The 25,405-nt window shown below is 37.4% G+C and overlaps 1 protein-coding gene across 1 annotated transcript; it reads left to right on the top strand.

The window, feature by feature from the left end:
* Positions 1 to 945: 945 nt before the first annotated feature.
* tspan4b (tetraspanin 4b) lies at positions 946 to 25,375 on the top strand. Its single transcript, XM_030142264.1, has 9 exons — positions 946 to 1,734; positions 9,478 to 9,547; positions 9,719 to 9,910; positions 10,271 to 10,345; positions 12,294 to 12,388; positions 12,514 to 12,517; positions 12,570 to 12,683; positions 22,133 to 22,215; positions 25,010 to 25,375. Exons 2-9 carry the CDS (start codon positions 9,479 to 9,481, stop codon positions 25,035 to 25,037), a joined length of 660 nt encoding a protein of 219 aa, XP_029998124.1. The 5' UTR covers positions 946 to 1,734; position 9,478; the 3' UTR covers positions 25,038 to 25,375.
* The last annotated feature ends 30 nt before the right edge of the window (positions 25,376 to 25,405 follow it).

The raw sequence follows: 25,405 nt of genomic DNA, 5'->3' as shown, positions 1-25,405 counted from the left end.
CAGCACAGAAGAATCACCGAAACTGTTAAAATACATATTTTTATTGGATGACAACTACAGACTAAAAAACAGGGAAGTCTGGCATCCTCGGCATCCAGGAGAAAATGCCACTGAGCGTAGATGCAATTAGAGCAGTCTGAGGATGTGTAGTCTAGTTATCATTCTACCTATGTTTAATCTGACTGTTATGATGCTTCTGCCAAAATAAAGGATACCATTTCATTCACCCAGTGGACAGGACCACCACTGTCTGTCAAACTGAGTATATGTTATTACGAGGCATTTTTATGTCTGTAGGGGTTAAGTCAGTGGCACAGTGATGAAGTGTACTGCGTCACCTCACTGCAAAAGGGTCCTGGGTTCGATTTGGGGGGAGGGGTTCTATCTTCATGAAGAGCAAGTATAACCACCTTGAGACAATCTGAAAAGTTTGCAAAATTGCTGTTTCACATACACAAAAAAAGTGAATCTTCAAAATCAAAACCATGTTGCACATGGAAACCACTGCAAGATTATTGGTTAAGGTTAATTCACTTCAGTATCCCAAGAACTGCAGCTATTGATTATTTCTGTAATCAATTAATCTATTGATTATTGTCTTTGAATAAACAATTATTTGAATGGGCAACAACAATAACGAAAATTGAAACGCCATGTCTGAAATGACAAAATACTTTCCTTTATCCCAGAACCAGCTGAAACCACAACCCAAAAAGTATTACAGTTAAAAGGATAATTAAAAATATCTATGTAGAAAAAACAATAACAGTATAGACGTATATATAAATAATATCTATAGATATAAGCAATAAACAAGTCAAATGACACCTATAACAATATGTTGCACTGCACTCTTCAACATATTAGTATCCAACTTACTAACCTTACATTGCTCCTGGTGTCATGTGCATCACAATGAGCATCCGGTTGAAAACACAGTATAACCAATGTTTAGCTGCAGCAAAATTAAGCACACAAATCTTTGCTTCAAGAAAAATGTCAATTAATCAATTATTCAGCTCTCGTGAGATCATTGAACATATCATTTGTACAGTTTCACTTTGAAGCAAAATGAACAATGAATGACTGATCTTTAGCATGAATGAACTTCAGAAACTTCAGCATTACAATATGGTAGATCCCACTAAAATGCTTAAAAACTTGCAGTATTTAATTACTGGACTTATTACATGGTTACTTTGGTAATTACATCATGTTAGTACATTATCACCTATGTATTACCAAACTATTACTCTGTTATCTATTTAACATGCTACTGAAAATGGCATCAGGGCAAAACTGTGAGCTAAAAGTGGTAAAAGGGTAAAAGTCTGGCAGTTTGAGATTGCCAGGCTGTGTGTTAGGAGGAGGGGGAGCCAAAATAGGAAGAGGAGGAACTCTGAGAGGGAGGGGCAACAGTACATCTGGAAAGAATTGGGGGAAGACAGAAAAAGGGAGGGTAAGTGGGACAAAAAGAGTATTTTGTTAACAAAGAGGGAGAAAAACGAAGACTACTGTAAGTCAGTATAAAGCATTTAAAGAAGTGGACAGGAAGTGGACGGAGTAGAAGAAAAGTGTTGAACAGAGGAAAAGGGGGAAAAGTGGGGAAGAGAGAGTTTTTCAGGCCCAGATCAGGGTCCCTCCACAGTCGACTGGAGCCATACCAGAACATCTGAGGCATAAAAGAAGCTGAACACTACGAAGATCGAACCTGAAACACAATATCATATTCAGGTAAACTGTTACAGTAAGAATTCAATCAACAAATAAATTACATATTATAGCAAGTATGTTCTAATGAATCATGTGTCCATCCTCATCCAAAGCAGTTATATTATTATTTGTGTTGTAGAACTCCTGTTTATTTATTTGAATTAACTCTCATTCTATCCACATATATAACAAGCATGGAGTTCAACTGATCATTGTAGAAAACAACAGTCTTTAGCAGAAAATTTGTGTAATTAATGTGATCTGCAGTTATTAAAACTGCCTCATTTCTGGTTCATATCAAAGTTATAATTGCTTTATGTATATATTATGTAATATTGTATATTCTTTCCCGACATAAATTGAAGTACAATCCACTTAACTGTTTAAAAGCCCATTTACCATATTTTGAATCTGGTGTCATTTATTTTTCACTACTTTCACATAAACATTAGCTGTTTTATATTTATATGGTGGAGCCTTTGAGTCCAGGATTGTTCCAACACACATGAGAAACTGCAAGATTATCTTGGGAAAAATCATGTGAAAACCTCTATCAGTTTAAAGGAATGTTGCAAAGTGTCAAACTGCTCCTGAAAACAGTTATTTGCTTTGGATTTTTGAAGTGAGAACTGTCATTGGTGGAATTAAAAGCTGTGAAAAATACTTAAATAACTAATATGTCACCTAATAAAACATTGTATGTTACAGATGAAACCATTCACCTGTCACATTCACACATTCAGTAACTTAGTTAGAGATTAAAAGGTAGAATAAAGTACCCGAGTCTGTGCAGAATATTTTTAGTGATTAAAAACAGTACCAAATAATATTTAGCCAGTTCTTATTGATTAGATTTACAGCTGAATTATACTAACAATAAGCTGGTTTCCTGAGTACTTCCTTAAGAAATTTTCAAGCATGCATAATTTTCTGTAATAATTTCATGGTGCAACACACAGTTCAAGAGTTTAATATAATCATGACATTCTGTTCCTTTTTTATGACTGTAGTGTATGTTTTTTATCAGTCCAAGACTTCAAGACATGCACATGTGTAAATGTATCTACCATTTTATGGTATAACCTGGAGACATCTGCTTATTGTTAAAATGCTGAATTTCATTCTTGAACACACTAAAAGTCCCAGTAAACAAACACTTTATTCACTGTCCATTTTGCACAAACTTGAGTTAAAGACAATTTTTTAATGGATAAAAATTGCAAAACTATGTCTTAGGGTGAATCATTTGCTTCTGGCTTTTACAACAAATACATTATCCATTATCTTCTGCAATATTGGTTCATCAGTAAAACCCATGTAGTGGTAGTATAAAAGTAGTGCAAATGACAGTGATTGCAGATGCTTGTTTTTTATGTAGGATTAATGATATATTTCGCTGAACATGTGACGTTTTTCTTAAATTTTTAAAAGATTTTTTTTGTCTTTCTCTACTGATTTAACACTATTATTATAATATTCTCCTCTGCATTTGCATTTTTCAGTGAAAACAGGTATTACCTGTTTTTCATTCACTGACCATGTAAGGTGCTCATAAAAGCTTAAACTAAGAGTCAATTCAAAGGTCATTATACCAAATCGGGAAAAAATGAGGAAGGAGACTTTTTCAACACAATACAGAAAAACATTATTAGACCATCCAAAAGTCATCAAAAACAATGGTTATGCACTCAAGTACTAACTCCTGCCTGTATCATCTGACCTCAAACAGACAAAAAAAAAAAAAATGGAATGCCAAAAAGCACTGTTTTTTGCAGTACAATGCCATAGATATTGATGTAAGAATTTAAGTGCTTTTGGTTATATTAATGGACAACATGAAAAATGGCTAGATATCAGCTCTTAAATTAAATCTTATGAGCTATTTTTGTTGTTATTCATTATACTTATCCAACAATGTACCCTTAGTTGTACCAGGCATTAAAATGACCAAGAAATTGAAGAAAACAACGGATGGTCCAATAATTTTTTCCGCGACTGTATATCAATAACTGAACGTAAACGTGTCTCCATCTACTGTCTTTTATCAAACTGCATGGGTTTTACTGGTGAATCAGTGTTGTAGAAAATGATGGTGTTCCAACATTCACTGCGGAGCCTCTGAACATCAAAATGGGTCATATCTGATGGACCATGAAAAGATGAAAAACTGCATTTTACATCAATTATTTACATGTATTGATAGGATTAGTGGATCAGAAGTTATTAACAGGTATTAAACATCTTAGATCAGGATATGCCTTGGTCACTGGTGGATGTTTGGGTCTTTGGGTAACTGAACATCTACATGATCAGTGAATTAAATATAGAAAAATGCATGATTTACACTGAAAAATACAAACGATAATATATTTTATAATTAATACATGGTGATAAATCACTTGATAATGGTTAAATGTAGAGAAAGATTCACTTGGAAATCACCACAAAAAAATAGTTCTGGGTGTTTATGGGTTAAAGCCTTGGAACTGTACATTGTGGTTCAGTGGAATTACCTCCAGAGGAAGCTACACAGAGCAGAGTCATTGTTAATGTTATCAGTAACACCTCTTCTTTTGTTAGTGACGTGGCAACTGTTAATACTCTCGCCTCACAACAGCAAAGTCCAGGGTTTAATCCCCTGGTGGAATAGGGAATTTGTACAGAGAATCCCCTCTAGTACAATGGGATGAGTCAAGGACAGAATTTAACTTAGAGGCCACAATAAAATCTAGCAGTCAGCTTTGGATGGATGTTTACGTGTATTTCCTTGTTTGACTTTGTAAATGTCGAAAGATCTTGATAAGGAGCTTAACAGATTAATCAATTAATTGACTCAAATTGATTTTTAAAATGATTTGATTACAATTTTCCTGAATCAAGGTTTTGTTTCCCTGATTTCAATGCTGCCTAAAACACTATTCACTGTTGTGTTTCACACATTGACGCTTATTGTGACACACAAAGCACCAGGATCAACACAAAGTTGTATGCTAGTTCCATCTTAAGTTGTTAGTAAGTTGAATTCAAATGTGTTGAAGACTGCAATGCACAAAGTGTTTGTAGATATCATTTGACTTGTTTGTTGTCGGTAATAGATATTTTTACATATACTTTTATACGGTTGTTGTTGTTATTTCTATAGAGATCTTTTTTATATTCCTTTTATAGTTTTTGTGGTTGTTGTTTCAGCTGGTTCTGGAATAAAAGACAAGTCGTTTGTCATTTTTAGACATGTCTGTTTCACATTTTACTATTGTTTTCACCTATTCAAATAATAAGAAATAAGAAAAATACTAAGAAATAATTGATAGATTAATCAATTATAAAATAATGGATAGCTGCAGCTCTGATCGTGATACCATAACAAAGGAGCACAAACTATCATTTGTCAGATCAGACTATGTTATTTTGTGTCTTTTATTTACACTAAAAATGATTTATTAAAATACAGAGCAGTCTATTTCATTTTCTGATGGGCTTAATTTCTTACTCGTTATTTTTGCTTGAAGAGTTAAAAATTGTTCTTTTTTTTCTATTTTTCAGTTACAAACATAAATCATGACAAAAATCATTCAACATTTTGCCTCAAAGTCTGAAATCTTGGAATTTTTTTTACAATTCCAAACACACTGATATTCAAAAGGAGGTAAATTATATAAATGACAACATACACCAATACACGGCATATTTCAGATAGTTGTCCAATAAAATGAAGAAAAGACAGTAGAATGAGAGAGAAACTATTAGTATAGGTCATTTGAGAAACAACGAGATACAGAACATTCAGAACAGAGACTCACACTGACACAGAATCGACAAAAGCTTTTCAGCCTCAGACAAGTGATTTTCAGGGCCTAATTACAATTTCTATTACATTTGGAAACAGTTTAAACATTAAATAAAGGTCCATGTATCATTGAACTGCATGCAGTAACTATCCTCAGTGATGTGGATTTGTTGGTAAAACCTCAGCTGTCCAGTGTGTGTTGGAGGTTTGCTGTGGAACATGGGAAATGCCTTCCACAGTATAATTTGGTCTAGTGAGGAGGGGAGGGAGCTTCCTTCCTGTCAGCAGTTTCTCTTTCTTGTGAGGTCAGGGTGCAGTTTGAGGACCACTTAGTCACCAAGAACTCAACCTGTAAACACCCTCACCAATGCATAAACACACTCAAAATATGTAATTATATAAACATTTCATTTCACATTAAATGTGCTGCTTGACTTGTGTTATACCAGTGTTTTTCAACCTTGGGGGCGGGACCCCACATGGGGTCACCTGGAATTCAAATGGGGTCGCCTGAAATCCTAGTAATTGCGTGTCATAAAAATAAAAAAATAAAATAAAAAATTAGCTACTAAAAAGAATATATGGGAGTTGAGAGAGACAATCACAATACCTAAAAGACATGGCAAACTGTGAGTCTGAAACTGAAGCACTGTGGTGCTGTTTATCAGTCAAATGTTCATTGTGCTCGGTTTCAGATGCTGCAGCTCTTTCATAATTCATAGTTTGAGTTATTGTTTGTTCAGTATTAATTGTCAGCCTTGTAAATCCAAGCTGGACTGACTGTACATATCCTGACCCAGGAAAATAAAATTCTCCCTTTGTGCAGTAATCTACACTTGGCTTTTCTGCCTCCATCCACAATAATATACATTATAGCAAACTATTACATGATCAAAAACAAATTCATTTTAGCACAAAAATATCTGTTTTGAATATCTGGGGTCGCCAGAAATTTGTGATGCTAAAATGGGGTCACGAGCCAAAAAAGGTTGGAAACCACTGGTCTATACCAACACACCTCTTTCAAAGAAACACAGTGTGATTTTATGTTCATCTGATTCTTCAGGCTGAATCTGGCCTTAGCATAGCCCACAAACCCTTTGATGCCAACATAGCACTTTTGTTTCTAGGTTTATCAACTTTTTAAACTTTGCTAGCAACTTTTTTTTTCTAAAAGCACTAAGCAACAAATTTAGCTATTTTTAAAGTTTGTTTGGGAACTTTTAGCAGCCTGTGAGTGACTCAAACACCCAAACACACACATATTTCCTCTAAATGACACAAAATATTTTCTCTGTCACAGTAAGAAAACACACGGTCTGTCTGCCTAGCTGTAAAAGTCAGTGTTGACAACTTATCCACTTTGTTTGTATATTTTAGTGATTTTTCAGGACCCTTCTAGAGACTATATCAAAAAAGTGACAAATCTATCAACTTTTTTGGTGTTATTGGAAACTTCTGGAGACTGATGTAAAAGCATGCATCGTCCTTTGTCCAAAACAAATCACTGCACTGAAAATAAATCACTCCCATTGACATTGACAGTTTTCTCTATTGTCTCTTTTTGGTCCATTTAGATTGTTAATGTAGACTGAATATGTAAAATCTTATGTTTATGTCAGTCCTGTGATGAACTGGCGAAATGTCCAGGGTGTACCCTGCCTTCGCCCGTAAATAGCTGGGATTAGGCTCCTAAGCGACCCCCGTGACTCTAGTGAGGATAAAGCGGGTTTCAGATAATGAATGAATGAATGAATGAATGATGAATGTTAAAAAATGTTCGTGTTTGACTTGTAGGCTCCTACGTGGACCGTAAGGTTGAAAACAAACCAAACTGAAGAAAATGAATCTTAAAACTTAACAAATAAACAAATGAATAAATAACCAAAGTAACTCATCTAGAGTGTCTCTTCTGGGTTACTTTAGCTGATCCCCAACCCCAGATAAAGGAGGAAGGTTGAAACTGGGACATTAAAAAAACAAGAACTGACAAAGTATAGTTCATTTGTAGTTCCAAACATATTTAACATGTTTTTATACTCACTTTTTGTCCTCTCTTACATCGTTCATTACAGTTACATGTACATTTCCAATTATGCAAATTAGGTGATGGTGTTGTTTAGCAACTTCTAGCAACTTTTAGGACAGACAATAGAAATTTTCCTTATTGAGGAGTCAGAAACACTGCCTCAAACATAGGCCTCTCAGTTGCAGATAGTACGTGGCTCTAAAAATGGTGAGGGATCATGTATTTTCACAGTATCTTCTCATTGGCAATGAAAGGAAATTATGGCTTTTTTCCATTTTTGTTAGTCCAATCACTAAAACATAGAGATGCATACAAAAGATGAATAAAAATAAATAAATAAATAAATAATTATAATAATAATGATAAGAAGAAGAAGAAGAAGAAGAAGAAGAAGAAGAAATATGTATGGTCATTGTGGAACAATGATTTCCTGCTTTAAAAATAAGGTTTATCAGATCAGCAATGATAACTCAACAAGAGTATTTCCTTTTGTAGAGAAAAGGAAAAGGAAATAAAAGCTAGAGCTAATATATGTGTAAACTTAACAAGCCTCAATGAGATGAAGGGAACTGTTCTTCTGGACGCTCAAACAGTGGATTTTGTGTCGCTGTAAAATATATGCAGCATTTTACAGCAAAACAAAATCCACTGTTTGAGCATCCACAAGAATTGTTCCCTTCATCTCATTGAGGCTTGTTAAGGTTACACATATATTAGCTCTAGCTCTAGACTTCGAGTTGCAGGTTTGATCAGTCCATAACACCTTCTTCCAGTCTTCAGTAGTCCACTGGGGGTATTTCATGGCCCAGGCAAGCCTCTTTTTCTTATTCTGAAGTCTCAGCAATGGCTTTCTTGCTGCAACTCGATCCATCAAACCTGCAACTTCAAGTCTTCTCTTCTCGGTTGAAACTGAGACTTGCTTACTATGACCACTATTGAGCTGTGCTTGAAGCTGTTGTCTTGTGAGTTGCCTATCACCCAAGCTGTTGACTCTCAGAAACTTGTCTTCAGATTCTGTTGTAGCTTTAGGTCTGCCAGACCTCTTCCTGTCAGCATTTCGCTCAGTGTCTGAGTGCCTTTTGATGGTGAAGGAAACTGGACCTACTGACACCTTGACTTTCTTGGCAATTTCTCTGTAGGAAAGACCGACATTTTTAAGTGTTATGATGGTCTTTCTCTCTTCTATCATTAATCGCCTTTTCCTCTTTTCCATTTTTATAATAACACACTGCTTTCTGTAGTACAATACTGTTCAAATAATGCTCACAATGGTATGGTACCAAAGTGTGTTCCAACACTACTTTTATGCAGACAGAGGGGGTTGTAAGTAAGTAAGGTTGTAAGAAACGTTGGGACACCTGTAGGAATTGGTAGCACCAACTTTCCAGGCTTGATCAACCTCCATTGCTGCAGAACTGCTTTAAGTTGTTAACCCATTTCTTGTTCACCTTTTTGTATAATTCTGAAATGTACATTATTTTTCAGTTTTGTTTAACCTTACCTTTTTTCTTTTTTTTTTTTTTTATACCTCTGGCAGTTCACCGCTTACCTTTGTACCATTTCAAGCTGTTCATTGGACTTGAACTGCTTGAATTTCAATGCCAAACTGGAAAAATTGGGGTGTTCTAAAACTTTTGACCGGTAGTGTGTGTGTATATATATATATATATATATATATATATATATATATATGTGTGTGTGTATATATGTATATATATATATATATATATATATATATATATATATATATATATATATATATATATATGTATGTGTGTGTGTGTGTGTGTGTGTGTACAATTGAGGTATTAAGATACACACTGACTCCACTGAAGATAATGCCCATTCCATGTTTAGACACTGAACCACAGCCCTCATATTTAATCCTTTTTGGTTTATGCTTATTCTTTGAACACGTTTTTCATGCTTTTCTTTCTTTGTTTTGCAGGATGTCAGTGTCTCGGAGGTGTTTGTGTTGTGTTAAATATTTGATGTTCATCTTTAACCTCATCTTCTGGGTCAGTATTCATCAAAACTGTGTGCATAGAGTAAATCACACTATTTTGGGGTGTAAGCTAATTTAGTGATCCTCAAACGAAATTTCATTTCACACTGTACTTAAAAACATCATTCCAAATACACTTCCACTCATTCAATGCATTGTGATAAAGTTTGCATTTCCTCCACAGCTGGGAGGATGTGGCCTGTTCGGCGTCGGGGTTTGGTTGTCCTTCACTCAGGCGGAGTTTTCCTCTCTTCCCCTGTCCTTCCCATCACTCTCAGCAGCCAATCTGCTGCTGGTGGCTGGTGGAATCACCATGGTAACAGGCTTCCTGGGTTGTCTCGGAGCCCTTAAAGAGCAGCGCTGCTTGTTGTTTATGGTGAGTGAGATACTCTGAAGGAGTTACTTAGGTTATTAATTTGTTTGTTTGTTTGTTTGTTTCGTATTTATCTTCATTTTCTTCAGTTTCATTTGGTTTTCAACCTGGTGCACTTAGGATCCTACAAGTCATAGTCAAACATAAACATAAACAAAGACAGGGGGAAAATTTGTGTGTTTTAGTGCTTCAGTCACATTTCAAAAGTTGCTAAAACTCTCCAAACAAATTTTAAAAGTATCTAAACTTGTTTGTAGTTGCTTTTTGAAAAGAAATTTGCTAAGATAGTCTGAAAAGTTGATAAAACTAGCAGCAAAAATGCTAAGTTGGCACTAGTGCAAATAACTCTTCTCTTGTCCACAGTTCTTTGTGATCCTTCTGCTCCTGGTTCTGACCGAGGTGGCTCTAGCCTTAGTTTTGCACATCTTCCATGACAAGGTGAGTCCATTATCTCCATATGGGTGGCTGTGGCTCAGTTGGTTGTCAGGGGGTCGGTCTCAGCAGTTCGTCCTTTGACCGAAGAGTCGGTGGTTTGAATCCTGGCTCTGGCTGTCCACATGTTGAAGTGTCCTTGGGCAAGACACTGAACCCTAAATTGCTATACAAGGCCTGGCAGCGCCTTGCGTATAAATAAATAAAACAATATTAAAAACAATATCAAGGGGTACATTGCCTCTAGTTCCAAATTAGTAGAATGTTGCTAGAAATTACCCTTAACCCTCAAAGACCCAAACAGCTGCTGGTGGCCAAAAGAAATCTACTGATCTAAAATGTTAATAACTTCTGATCCACTAATCCTATCAATACATGTAAATAATTGGGTTAAAATACAATTTGTCATCTTTTCATGGCCATCAGATGTGACCCATTTGGACGTTTAGAGGCTCTGTGGTGAACATGGAAACACTGTCACCTTCTACAACATTGACTGACCAGTAAATTCCATGGAATTTGATAAATGACAGTGGATCAATCAATTAATCCAATTTTATTTATGTAGTGCCAAATCATAACAAAAGTTATCTCATGACACTTTATATATCAAGTTGGTCGAAACCAGACTCTGGTGGATGGACGCGCTTGTCTTACATTCAGTTAATTATGTATTTTGCAGAAAAAGTTACTTTTTCTTAGGTTTTCTCTGAATTCAGATTCAGAAGACTGTATTTGTCCCCAGAGGCCAATTTAAGGCACATGTGAGCAGCGTGACTTAAAAACAGGGCAGTATTTAAAAAAGAACAGGGCACTTATTAAAAAAGATCTAAGTAGAAAATAAATAAACAATATGTCCACAGTATATCCAGTGCAGATAGTGTAATGTAAGCAGGAGCTGAGTTGGAGTTTGACTTAATAACCTTAGAATTTACTCTGAGTTTTCATAAACATCTACATGATCAGTGAATTAAATATAGGAAAATACCCAATATACACTGAAAAAAAAAAAAAAACCAGAGGATATTAGAGTAAATGGTGGAAAATCACTAGGAAAGTTTAAATAGAGAGAAAAATTCATTTGGGAACTGTCACAAAAGTCTTTATGGGTCTTTATGGGTTAAAAACAGACTGACAGATCGTTGCAGAAGTTGGCTCAAAGATTCCCTAGAGTACAACGATGAACTGAAACAATTTTGGTGGTGAAAAGTCAAGTTCACTTTGACCTCTGCAACAAGAACCTCAACTCAAACATGAAGCCAAAGTTGAAGTCATGTTAAAGTTGTAATACCACTGATAGTCTCCAGGGGGAGCAATGATTACCTGTAAAATCTCCAGCTATTTAACACTTGCATTGGATTTTCTCTGTAAAAATACTACTGTAAGGCAGTTTTGGTTTTCTTTCAGGACTCATTACAGTCTCATTTGTTTTCTTGGGACCCTCTAATGAGTGACCTGGTCTTTCCTTAAAAATGTTCTTTATTAATTAGATTTAAGGGCAATATAGGGTTTTGGTGTCTGATGTCAATCAGTCAAATTTTATTTATATCGTGCCACATCATACCGAAAATTATGTCACGACACTTTACAATTAGAGCTGGTCTAAATCAAATCAAATCAAATTAAATTTTATTTATATAGCACCAATCATAACAAAAGTTATCTCATGACACTATACATATAGAGTTGGCCAAAACCAGACTCTAAGCCAAACCAGACTCTTTGATATGACATGTCAATTTTTTTTTTCTAATTTGGGCAGATGGCTTTGTGGAGTCATGAATGAATTAATTAGGGTTTTCTGACAAAAGGTCCAAGTCGTTGTGATGTCAGATTATATTTTTGGTATTTTTACCTTCTAGTAACTGAGCAAATAGCACTAATATATAATGAGGCATATATAGTGGCCATATGACTGTACTTATGGTTCTGTGTTTCGTTCTCTGTTTCTTAGCTGGATTCAAAAGCACAAGATGAATTAAAGGAAGGTATGAAGATCTACAATTCTGAACCTGGGCTCAAAAAATCTTGGGACAATGTCCAAAAATGGTGAGTATATTTGGCACTGTTGTTTTATTACATGTATTTGTGATTGCCTGTATGCAACAAAACAGTAGAAATGGCAATTGAAAGTGAAACAGTCGGTTTTCTGTCAATGCTTGATGTGTTTCCAGTATGGTACTAAAGTAAATGATTTGCAGCTGAACTGTATCTTGTATTGTGGTTATAGTTCAAATGCTGCGGAGTGACTAATAAAACCGACTGGTATGAGGTGCTGAATGGAACGCTACCATCATCCTGCTGCTCTGTTGGGGCAGATCCATGTGTGGACGGATGGAGTGAGGTGAGCTTTCCTGAGCTATGAGGAGGGATTTTTAGGATATGAGTCACCTGATCTTTCAACTGAAATGCAGATACTCTACTCAAAATTCACCTGTTCAAACTTGCATTACCTTGAGCCCCTTTGTTGTTTTGTTTTGTTTTGTTTTGTTTGTGAAGCATCTTTGAGTGTCCAAAAATGCGCTATATAAGTGTGATGTATTATTATTATTATTATTATTATTATTATTATTATTATTATGTTCCAAAGTATTTAAATGTGTTGTTACATGGAACCAGCAATTCACTTACTCTGAGTCCAGCTACTTGAGATTTAAAAAAAAAAAAAAAAAAAAAACAACCTCTGTTAATATTTGGGGCAAGTGGGATACATTTGATCTTCATACAGTTATAAATGTTTTGAAACCAGCCAGTTGTGAAAGATGGAAAATGAAGTTAATGGACAAAACACAGCATTCTTGAGTAAATCAGTCACACAAATACACAACTACCTGTGATCAGGTCGGATTTCTGAGGATCTGGTTCCAATCATTTTTGCAGTAAGTTCTCATTCAGATTCTTATTATCTTTATCACAAAGCCCAGCATTGCTGATTGCGATTCTCTGTTCATGGCATGTTAACCATAATATAGGGTGAGGTTTATAATGCAAGTATTAGGGCAGTATGCATGAACTGAAAAGGAATGCATTAGAGCTCAAACAAATTAATCGACTTGAACTGAATTTAAAAAAATATATATTCCATACAATTTTCCTGAATCAAAGCTTCATTTCCTACTGCTGAACATTGCTTCTGCTGTTGTGTTTCACGAAGACACATTGTAATGCACATGATGCCAGGATCAACACAAGGAACATGGAGATGAGGAGAAAAAGGCAGAAAATGTCTATATGCTCAATTTTCTACACTGGAACCATCACCTAGTCTTTTAAACTTTTAAGCTTTCACACAAACAGAAAAAACTCCATTGATTCTAGAAGCAGTAGAGTTGATAAAATGGGGAGCTGAGCTAAGCTTACTGGTGTAATACACAGATTAGGAAAAAATAAAATGGCCCTCATTTTGTTTTGTATTGAAATCAAAAGTAACAGAAAATAATACATTCATAGCTACTAGGGATGCAAATTATCAATTAATCCATTAATCATTAGTTGGGTGACCTTAACAATCGACTAACGATTAATTGATAAGCGGCGATTTTCCTGAGACCCTGAATTTGACTTTCAATAGGGTCTATAAGAATAAAAGCTAAATATTGTTTATATACTTCATGAAAAAAGCATGTAATATTCCTTAATGATTGATTTATTGTACTATTAGGGATACAGTACAGGCAATGACATTTATGGAGTATAACTACATAAATTCTGCAAAGAAATTCAATAAAATAAATGGATCTGAAGAGGGGCAGTTTAGAAGAAATGAGGATTTCTAACTTTGCATCACAACCTGACATGATGGGTTATCTTTACTGCTATTTTCCTGTGGCCACTGGGGTGACAGCGGGACATAATATGGGACATACCTGTGGCACAGGTCAGGAGCCTGGAGGATGTTTTCCACTTCTGTCTCACTGACCAGATAGTCCAGATGACTGTGGACTAGACCAACCTCCAGGGAAACCGCTTCGTCTGGGACGGAGGCAGGGTCGTCCAATACCAACCCTGTATTTGTGCGTGTATCAAGGCAGGGGTGCACTGCTCCCAGAAACAGCAGGCCGGACTGTGTTTCACTCCACCATGTCCCTAAAGCGGTTCCAACACATCAACGCCATGATCCAGTTCTATGACCGGCTATCCCAGCCGTGGCGTCGCAGTGTGGACAAACCGGCAGCCTAGGGCCCAGGGCTCCGGCACACAGTTGGGCAGAACCCTGGCTCATAGTCAGGCTCCGCATCCAGCGCACAGCCAGGGTGCAGCGGAGAGCTGCCCGGAGCTCTGGTGGTGTTGCCATAGATTCCTGTCTTCATACTTCCCACAAGGGCTATAGTGATACACTAATCTCACCATACAATACACGATATTCAGCTCATGATACGATATAAATCACAATATTTGGCTAACAATACATTTCGATACACTTACATCATTTTCTGAAAGATTTTAAAGGGACAGGATGATTTTGGTGACATCTTGTGAGTGTTCCATTGACTTGGATTGAATTTATTGAACAGAAAACTGAATGCATATATGGCTCTGACTGGATAGAGAGTCTACAGCTTGCAAATGTCGGACAAAATGAATCAAAGATGTCATAAGAAAATTAGTTTAATTTATTGAAGCAGTGCAAACTGTGTCTTACAAGCCTTTGAAAAGCGCAGTATCACAAGTGAACAAAACTGACACGTGTGAGGTAGCCAGTCGCCACCAGGAGAGTTAAAATAAACAATGGCAGCCAATAATTCAAGTCCATAGGAGCAACATTTAAGCCACCTTAAAATTGTACCCATCTTACCAGAGTAGCTTAAGGCCTGTAGGCCCTGACCAACAAGTGAACACTAAACAGAAAAACTCATCTCCACATAACTGCAGAGAGCAGATCTACATTCTCTTCAGATTTTTGTTCAGGAATAGAATCTGATCAACCTGCTCTGGGAGAAGTGATGATATCCCCAGCGGTCAAGAAGACACCCTCCAAGGAGACACTAGTGCCAGGGAAGCACAAGGTTCTTTTAGCAAGCTGTGACAAGAGTTGATACTCAAACTGGTGCTCCTTCCACCAGACTAGTGGATCTTCTTCCACTTCCAAGAGATCTGCCTCCTTGTAGCAGGTCATCTGATTCCTGGCCTTGTCCTCTTGGGTTTATGTCTTGGGTTGTGCTGCCCCACCAAGAAGAGCAGCCAGTGGACAAGACAGCCTTGGATTCCTGGGTGGTGGAGAATGCTTAGTCTGATTTTCAAATAAATAAACTAGAAAAGCACTCGGAGAGCACAGACCTCCGCCAAGGCAGATCAGTGCCCCCCGATCACCACCAAAATTTAATCATTTGTTCCTTGTGCCAGTATCAACATTTCCTGAAATTTATCTCTTTTATGACTGCAGATTCACCTTCGATTGGTTTCAGTCCATTGATCAGTGTGTCCTGGAGGGGTGTGACGACTGAAAGTGTGGGTGTCTTCTCCTTGGATGTGTACTGTGCAGCCTCCTTCATGGGCTTCAGTGTGCTGACTACTTCTTCAGCTGTTGTCATGTCTGACTGTCACTATGCACAGATCCTTCTCCATCTTCCTTCCTTCACTTGTGAGCAGGGCAGCATAGATGGCCGGTTGTTACTCAAGGCATCTCTAACAGGTCGTGCGCACGTTTCCATCTGCATTTAATTATAGACCTATAGTGCCTGTCACACCACGGATGCACAGAATGCTGCAGTGCTTTACATTAATGACAAAATAAATTAGTAATAAAACAAACTAAACAATTACAGTAATGTGGATTTATGTGCACTGTCCCTGTAAAAATTAAAATAAAATAAATTGAAAAGTAACCATGCACGAACCTGGTAACCACGTCTGTCATCAGCTTGTCCTCTGGTAGTCATAGAAGCCTCTGTTTCTCTTTCAGCATGTGGTTGGCTGTGGTGCTTCGCCTGAAGAAGTTCACAGTGTGTCTCACTCTTCCTAACAGACGTGCAACTGCTGTGATTTTGAGGGCACGTTATGTAGCCAGATTTAGGGTGTGTGCGCAGCATTTTACATGAAGTGTGAATGCTGCCTCCTCAGCTGCAATTGTAATATTAGACGTATTGTCAGTGACAATTACTGGATCCTCTTCTGTGATTCTCCACTCAGCAAGGGCCTTTCTCAGATGCTCTGCCAGGTTGTGTCCAGTGTGGCTCTCGAGCATGTCCTTGGTTTGTAAGACATACGTAACAAGCACCCATTCCTCGTTGATAAAGTGGGCCGTGCGAGGTTTACCCATCGCATGTCAGGGCAACTCTCTCCTCGCTGGCCAGGGAGGCTTTGATGTGTGGCTTTGTGTGAGCATACAGCCTGGGAACACAAACCTTGGTGAGGTGTTCACAAGTTGCAATAGGATAGCAGGGCTCCATTGCTTTCACCATGCGCCTAAAGCCTGCATTTTCCACCACCGAATAAGGTCTCAAATCCTGACAAATAAAGTAGGTAATGGATTCTGTAATTTTCTGTGACCTCAGTGAAATAGATGGGAACTTCAGGGAACAACTGCCATCGCTGTCCAGCGTGGTTGTTTTGGGTCACACTGCAGCTTCTTAGGCTCCTCAAGTAGTATTTCCTGTTTGGGTTGTGATGTATTAGGTGGCTCGTAGGTTTGTTGTATTTCCAGAGTATTTCACGTTTGTGTGACACAGCTTGCAAACCACCAGACTTTTGTCTAAATCGTTGCTTTCCTTCTTCTTTTAAACCCGACATGCTCCCACACATCTGCTTTTAAGTATGAAGGTGCTGGATTTATATTTGCTGCCATTTTCCTGAATCTCTTAGCTCTGACTGCGTTAAACAGGAAGACATCAGCATCTGTGTAAAGACAGTATCTAGATGGGAAACTTTGCTAGAAATGCTCCACAGCGACCCTAGCGGCTGGCTGACCTAATCACTCTTCCAGCAAAGCTAACTGGGGACATGGGTGTTGAGCAGCATGCCAGACAGAACACAGGAGATTTGAATGGGGCTTAATGTATTGATACTCGCAGCTGAAAAATTTATAATTTCTGGGGGAAACAAAATATTGATATATATGCAAAATCGATAAAATTGCTCAGCCTTACTTCCCACCATGTTCAAGTGGGTTGGAGGACAGGCACCAGGCACACTGTCAATCCAAAGCAAGCTACCAACAGAAATCCACCCCTTCTGGTCGTGTAAATCCCACCCATCATGTTCAGTGAACTTGCAAGCAGAAGTTTTTGCTTTGCAGGAGATTTTGACACGCAAAACTTTTCTACATGCAAATGATCTGACCAGAAGTAAGTACCACTTGAACTTGCAAGCAAACCTTTTTGATTTGCAAAAGATTTAGACGTGCAAAACCTTTGGACTTGCAAACAAACCTTGAAAATGAAATTGAGAACACAATCAGTTTTGTTAAGCTTAAAAATGTTGACACCTTCATTTTTGTTTTCAAATCTTGATTTTTTGTTTCAAAGCTATATTTTTTTGTTTGCCTTTTCCTCCTTTGCTTGCCATAATAAAGACACAAAATTATCTTCATAGTGATGGCAGCATGATGCTTTGGGGCTGTTTTTCTTCAGCTGGAACTGGGAACTTAGTCAAGGTGGAGGGAATTCTGAACAGTTCCAAATACCAGTCAGTGTTGCTGTAACCAGTGGTATCATCTCTGCGTTGTGTTTCTTGGTGGTGTGATGCAAAAAGGACCGCAGGACACACCGTTGTGATTGGAGGAGGAAACAGCACTCGCACTCTATTTATTCTGGCTGACAATATGCAAATTAAAACATAATCCGTCCTGACTCGGTCCAGCCCTGAAACTACCATACTTTCCGGGCTATAAGGCGCACGGAATATAAGCCGCACCTGACCATAAGCCACAGCTGACTTTAAGTCACATCTGACTATAAGCTGCAGTGTCCACATTGTGACATGAGATATTTACACAGAAAGATGGTAAACAGAAAGATTATTGAAATATTTATTTCCATACCTTAACTGCTTTTTTCCAAACAGTGCCTGTAACACGGCAGTAAAACGGCAGGAACACAGCTGGTTAAAAAACCCAGAAAAGTCATTGATCTCTATCTTCATCTTCCTTCTGCTCATTGAAACCACTGCAGTCATCTTCTTCAGTATTGGAGTTGAACAGCCTCAAAGGCTCTGTCACCACACCTTCTACGTCTCTCCTCCTTTGTTGCTCAATGGCACTTCCATGCTGCAGCTCTATTTCCTTCTTAGACAGATACATTGATGCTTTTAACTTAAAAGCTGCAAAATATGCATTTCTCATGTGTTTTCCATGATGAGGGTTTGTGCATGACACGCAAAATGATTGTTTAAAAGTTAAGATTAAAACTTCTCTTCCCATCACCTCTTCCACCTGTCTCACTTTTGCGCTTCCTGCTAGAGCACCCCTGGTGGACGTTAGGCCATATAACTCTATACTAGAGCTGCATCGCTGTATAAGCCGCAGGGTTCAAACGAGAAAAAGTAGTGGCTTATAGTCCGGAAAGTACGGTATAATAAAAAAGACATCGGTTAGCATGCTTTGACACACGCACCTCATCCACCCATCAAAACACATGCACAATCAATTAGTATCGACACCCAATCCATTCGACCACCACGCAGACAGCAGTACAGATAAAATTAGATGCCAAAAAGGAAGATAAAATCACTTAATAATACACGATGACAATGGATAACAAACGGATGATCTACTTCTTCCCATTACAAGACATTCAAAAAGGGAAGAAGAAGGGGAGGACCTCGACTTTATATTGGGTACCTCTGGAAATACACGAAGAAGGCCGGACATAAATCAATGAAGAAGAGGGCGGAAGACCCAAACAAAACACAGGACTATGACTAAAACACTGCCAGGTAACACATTAAGTTAAAAGAACAATCAAGAATAATTACGAAAATAACATATTATTCGAATCCAATGAACTTATAGTTTGTAAACATCGTGCACCACAAGGGGGCGCTACCTCCCAATTTATCATGATTTAAAACTACTATAACTATGTTACATTGGCACAAAAGCTTAAGGCTTCTGCTAGAAAGCTGAGGATAAAGAGGAATTTCATCTTTTAGCATGACAGTGAGCAAAGCCCACGTTCAAATCAACAAAAGAATGGCTTCACCAGAAGATGAAGGTTTTGGAATGGCCCAGCCAGAGTCCTGAGTCCAATCGAACATCTGTTGGGTGATCAGAAGAGGGCTGTGCACAAAAGATGCCCCCGTGAGTATGATAGATTTGGAGCATTATTTAAAAACACGAGTGGGCAAATATGGCCACATAAAGATGTGCCACGCTGATAGACTCCAACTCAAAAAGACTGAGTGCAAGTAATAAAAGCCAAAGGTGATGGCAACATAGTAGTAGGGTGTGCATATTTATGCAACCACGTTATTGTAAGTTTTTTATTTTTCCCCTTCACAGATTTCAGTTTGTTATAGGTCTCATTGATGGGGGAAAAGTTTTGAAATGATTTATCTTGGTCTCATTAGTTTACATCACAAAAACCTGGCATTTAAACAGCGGTGTGTAGACTTTTTATATCCACTGTATGTATGCAGTGACAGATAGTGAGGTTCATGGCTGATGAGGCAGATTTACAATAGATCAGAGTCAGATTACAGTTAGAAGATCCTGATCTTCTAAGGATCTTATCTGCAATTCAACTGGCAGTATGTATATTGACAACTGGTGTGTTCATATCTTATTAACATTCTACACAAAACAGACACATACATAGGAACATATCTGGCATAAAATTAACGTGTCTTTTATAGCTGAGAGACAATGGATGGAGCACATTTACTCTGCACCCTCCATGTGTTCCTTACAATTCATACTCATTCTAAACAAATCCATGTATAGGGTGGTTGTACTACAATAATTTCAATTTGACCCTAAGTCAAATTTACAGTTGGTTTTAAAACTTTTAAATTTCACCTGTTTTAAATCAGTTTCAACACAGATTTCTCAACAAGAGGATAAGAAAAGAACAATATTTACTACAAACTTTACTTCTAAATTTATTTTTCTAATATTTGCTGTCTTTACTTAGTCTCATCTCATCTGTTTTTTTTTTCTTTCTTTTTTGTTTTAATAAAATGAAAACCATTTTTGGTCTTACCTTTAGCTGAAATCCATGTGCCTGTCCATCTCCACCAAAACCTCTGATACTTTGGTATAAAATCCTCCTTAATTTCTTTTAGTTTTAAAGGTCTCTCAGCCTCCTGAATTTGTCCTATTATGACTGGATGTTTTTAGTGTTTTCAATGTAGAGAATGACCTCTGGCACAGTGCGAACAAGCCTCTGGGACATTCTGGATCGCATCCTTCTAGAACATAAAGCTGAGAGGCTAGTTTTGAAGGAGTCCTTTTAGCTCCGCCGTTAACTCTTCCATCTGTTTTCACCTCCTGTGTTAAGAAATTTTAACCTTGGATTTATAATCCTCCATCTTGGCAGTCAGATGCAGCAGAGCATACATTTACATTTTTTTTTAAACAAACAAGCCGCTGTAGCGTCCCTGACTTGCTAACTAGGGCTAACTCATTAGCACAGAGCCTCTCCATGTAAAGGGAAGACAGTAACAAACGCTTACTTGCAGGCTCACGTATACTTGCAGGCTCACGTGTACTCCCTCAGGATGCGGAGTACAGCGGCTTTTTACTGGACAGACGGCCAGTCTTTTGGGTGAACCATTCCATTTAAAAAGTCCCTTGGTTTGAATAAAACCTTTTGGATTTGTTCGTTGGTCCTCCATTAGTTTTCACCTCCTGTTCTGTCTGAAAGTCCAGTTTGGGTGCCATTTTTAAGCTCACATATATAATGCAGCTAACTCATCAGTGCCGAGCGCCGATTTCTTCTGTGTAGATGAAAAGCATAGGGTGCAGCAAGACATACCTGAAGTATGTCACCTTGGGACTTTTCTTTAATGTCCGATCAGCAGCAATAAAGATGTCACACACTCATTAAAGACATTAAACAGGCTGGACAAAGTGATCATGTAGGATACAGCTGTAACTATTGATTAATTCTGTAATCGATTTATCTATCAATTATTTTCTTCGATTTCAGTTTGATTAAATGATTAGCCTATTTGAATGGTGAAAAAAATTGTAAAAATATGACAAAGATTTCTGAAAATGACGAACAACTTGTCTTTTTTCCACAACCAGCTGAAATAACAACCGCAAAACGCAGCTTATAAAAGTAAAAAGATATATCAAAAATATAGAATTATATAGAAATAACAAAAACAGTACAAAAGTACATATAAAAAATATCCATAGATATAAACAACAACAAACAAGTCAAATAATATTGTCACAATAAGCGTCAGTGTGAAACACAACAGTGGAACCAGTGTTTAACAGCTGGGGAATTAAGGAAACAAAGCTTAAATTCAGGAAAATTATAATCAAATAATTTTTAAAATCAATTTGAGTCAATCAGTTGATTAATCATTTCAGATCTAGTGCATTCAGAGGCAACGCTTGACTCAACAGTGCCGTACCTCAGGTTTCTCCCTCTGTATTTGAACAGCAAATGCAGAAGTTCAGCAATTTCTACTAAAAAATATTTTAAAATGATTGGTTATACAGACACCAATCGGTGGACAGTTGTTAGCATTTATTTTATGTTATTGTTAGTTTTTATTTTCACGATGGTCTCCATTGACTGCACATCTCTGATGCAGTGGACTGGAATCTGGATTGGTTTGGGTTCTAAGAGTGCGCCAAGTGGCATGGACTCCCTAATCTGTATATTTCTGTCTGTTTTACAGCCATGTTACCAGAAAGCCCGACAGTGGCTGCTCGATAACATCCCCTCAGTTCTGGTTTTGGAGTGTGTATCGGTGTTGTGCAGGTATCACATTTTTCACATACTTAAAATGCATTACAGATTGTTGCTACACTAAGGTGACCAAACGTCCTCTTTTGCCCAGACATGTCTTCTTTTCACGCTCTGTCTGCATCCGGGCGGGGTTTATAAATTAGCAAAAATGTCCGGATTTTGATGACCATAATGCTGTCACTGTTTATGCAATTGGAAACTAGAAGCACTCAGAGAGCGCAGACCTCCGCCAAGGCTGATCAGTAGCGCCCCCCATGGGCCCCCCCACCCCCGATCACCACCAAAATTTAATCATTTCTTCCTTATCCCATTTCCAACAAACCCTGAAAATTTCATCCAAATCTGTCCATAACTTTTTGAGTTATGTTGCACACTAACGGACAGACAAACAAACAAACAAACAAACAAACAAACCCTGGCAAAAACATAACCTCCTTGGCGGAGGTAAAAATCCAAATCCCACTGGAAGAAAAGACTTTGTGTTTCCAGTGATACATGGGACATTGCAATAGTGAAAGTGCAAAAATTATACTAAAGTTATTAACAATAACTTGCTGAAGCTATTTAGAGTCAAAGGTGTCAAACTTGTTTTAGTTTAATGGCCACATACAGACCAATTGTGATCTCAAGTAAAATGACAGTATAGTAACCATTAAATAGTGACTCCAAATTTTCTTATTAGTTTAATGTGTGTGTGTGTGTGTGTGTGTGTGTGGGGGGGGGGGGGGGGTATTATACCTATAAATAGTACAAAAAACCCCAAAACATTAAATTATGAAAATATTTACATTAATAAACTATCCTTTAACCATTAAATGTTAATAACCTGAGAAAATATGAACTTGAAATGTCTAAAGAAAAGGAAGTGCAATTTCAACAATATTCTGCCTGTTACTAAATGTTTATGTCTTTGTAGATTGCAATCCGTATGCACAAGTATAAACAATAAGTTGCCTTATTCAGTAAAAACCTATAAAAATTCAATTCTGTTTTTGTGTTTGTCTGTTATTCCACCCTGGTATGCCACCTAAAACACACAGTAAAGCAAAACCTGATCTTGCCAGATCTTGAGAGTAGAAGTAGTCCTGAAAAAAGGACACAAGTACCTATATGACACTTCTACAGCTAGAATAATAAAATAATTCCAATCAGCCTGTTTCATTGGAATATTTTCTCCAGGGTTATAGGCACTTTTGCACAGAATACTACAGTAGTAGCATGTGATCATTTAAGTATCTCGTGGAGCTGAGTGTCTTCTTTTTGGAAATCAAAATATGGTCCCTCTATGCTACATATGAGTGCAAAATATTAATTCAACAGTACCAGGTCTGGTTTTTTACAACATGTCACATGTCCATATTCACTCTTGATTGCCGGAAAATGGTAGGCTTCTATGGCTCTGTTCAGACCTGGCACTGACATTGTCCTGACAGGTTGGAATACATGCAGGCGGTTGTAATGCAAGGTGTAAACGCACTATGTGTACAGAAGTTAATCTTTTAGCATATGTAAGATCATTCGGAGAACAGTGATTTAAAGCACTTTAGGACCACTGTGCCATGATGCAAAAAGGACGTAAATGTGCCAAACTGTCACCCACCCTTATCAAATCATCATATCACTACATAAAATGATATATTCTAACCAGTGTTTCCAACTCATCAATAAGGAAGTAACTATTGACTGTCCTCAAAGTTGCTAAATGATGTCATCATCTAATTTGCATAATTGAAAATGTGCATGTAATTGTAATGAACGATGTAGGAGAGAGGAATAATATTGTGGGAGAGACAAAAAGTGAGTATAAAAACACTCTAAATATGTTTGGAATTACAATTACTAATATTGTGGGAGAGACAAAAAGTGAGTACAAAAACACTCTAAATATGTTTAGAATTACAAATGAACTATAGTCTGTCAAGTTTTAATGTCCCAGTTCCAACCCACCTCCTTGATCTGGGCTACGGGACCAGCTAAAGTGACCCAAAAGAAACACTCTGGAGGAGTTAGCTGGGTTATTTATTTATTTATTTGTTTAGTTTTTATCATCATTTTCTTCAGTTTGATTTGTTTTTTAACCTCATGGTCCACTTAGGAGCCTGCCACAAGTCATGGCACAACATGAACATTTTAACCCTTACATTTTTTTTTAATTTCAGTCTACATTAACAATCTAAATGGACCAAAAGAGACCATAAAGAAAACTGTCATTGGCAATGGGAGTGATTATATTCAGTGCAGTGATTGGTTGTAGACAAAGAACGATATGTGCCTTCACATCAGAGTCTCCAAAAGTCTCCAATGTAACAATACAGAAGTCTCCAAGACCAGAAAAAGTTGATAGATTTGTCACTAGTCGCTTTTTTTTTTTTTTTTTTTTTTTGCAAAGAGTGTCTAGAGGGGTCTGAAAAATCCCTAAATATACCAACAAAGTGGATAAGTTGGACTTTTACAGCTAGGCAAACAACCTGTGTGTTTTTCGGTGACAGAGGAAAATCAATTTAGTGTCATTTAGAGGGAAAATGTGTGTGTTATAGCGTTTCAGTGACTTTCAAAAGTCACTAAAAGTTCCCAAACAAATCTAAAGTAGCTCAATTTGTTTCTAGGTGCTTTTTGGGGGAAAAAAAATTTGCTAGAGTATTCTGAAAAGTTGCTAAATCTTGCAACAAAAGTGTTAAGTTAGCATCAATGATTCTGATTCAAAAATTCTCAAAAGATTATGCTTCAAACATTCATTGAAGGGCCTTCCTGATGATCTCCATAGGTCATGCAGGTTTTTGACTTGTCCCTCCTGTTTTTTCCACAGATCCTCGCCCTGGTGTTCTCCATGCTGATGTACTGTCAGATTCTGTGTGCTGAAAAGTACTTGGACTGACTCTAGACCAGTGATTCAATAGTGAGGATGCAGTACCTTATTACAGACTGTTTTTCCACCTTGGTTTACTATCAAAGATCTGCCTCTTGGTTTGATAATTAACAGTATGATATGTCCCTGACTAAACTGGAAGAACACTGGCCTCTTTATACCCACCACAGTAATATATCATTAACCTAATTACACTTTTATAGTGCAGCTGGTCATGTAGAGTTACAAGTTAATCTCTCTACCAGTAACAGTTACAGATGCCTTGGTGCTCCTGTGGTCCATCAATACGTAGAACAACACCTTAAAAAACAGGACCATTACTGCCACCGTAACAGT

Source organism: Sphaeramia orbicularis, chromosome 8 (genome assembly GCF_902148855.1).
Source record: "Sphaeramia orbicularis chromosome 8, fSphaOr1.1, whole genome shotgun sequence".
Classification (NCBI taxonomy): domain Eukaryota; kingdom Metazoa; phylum Chordata; class Actinopteri; order Kurtiformes; family Apogonidae; genus Sphaeramia; species Sphaeramia orbicularis.
Note: the sequence above shows the minus strand (reverse complement) of the source record. Positions and strands in the feature narration are given on the sequence as shown.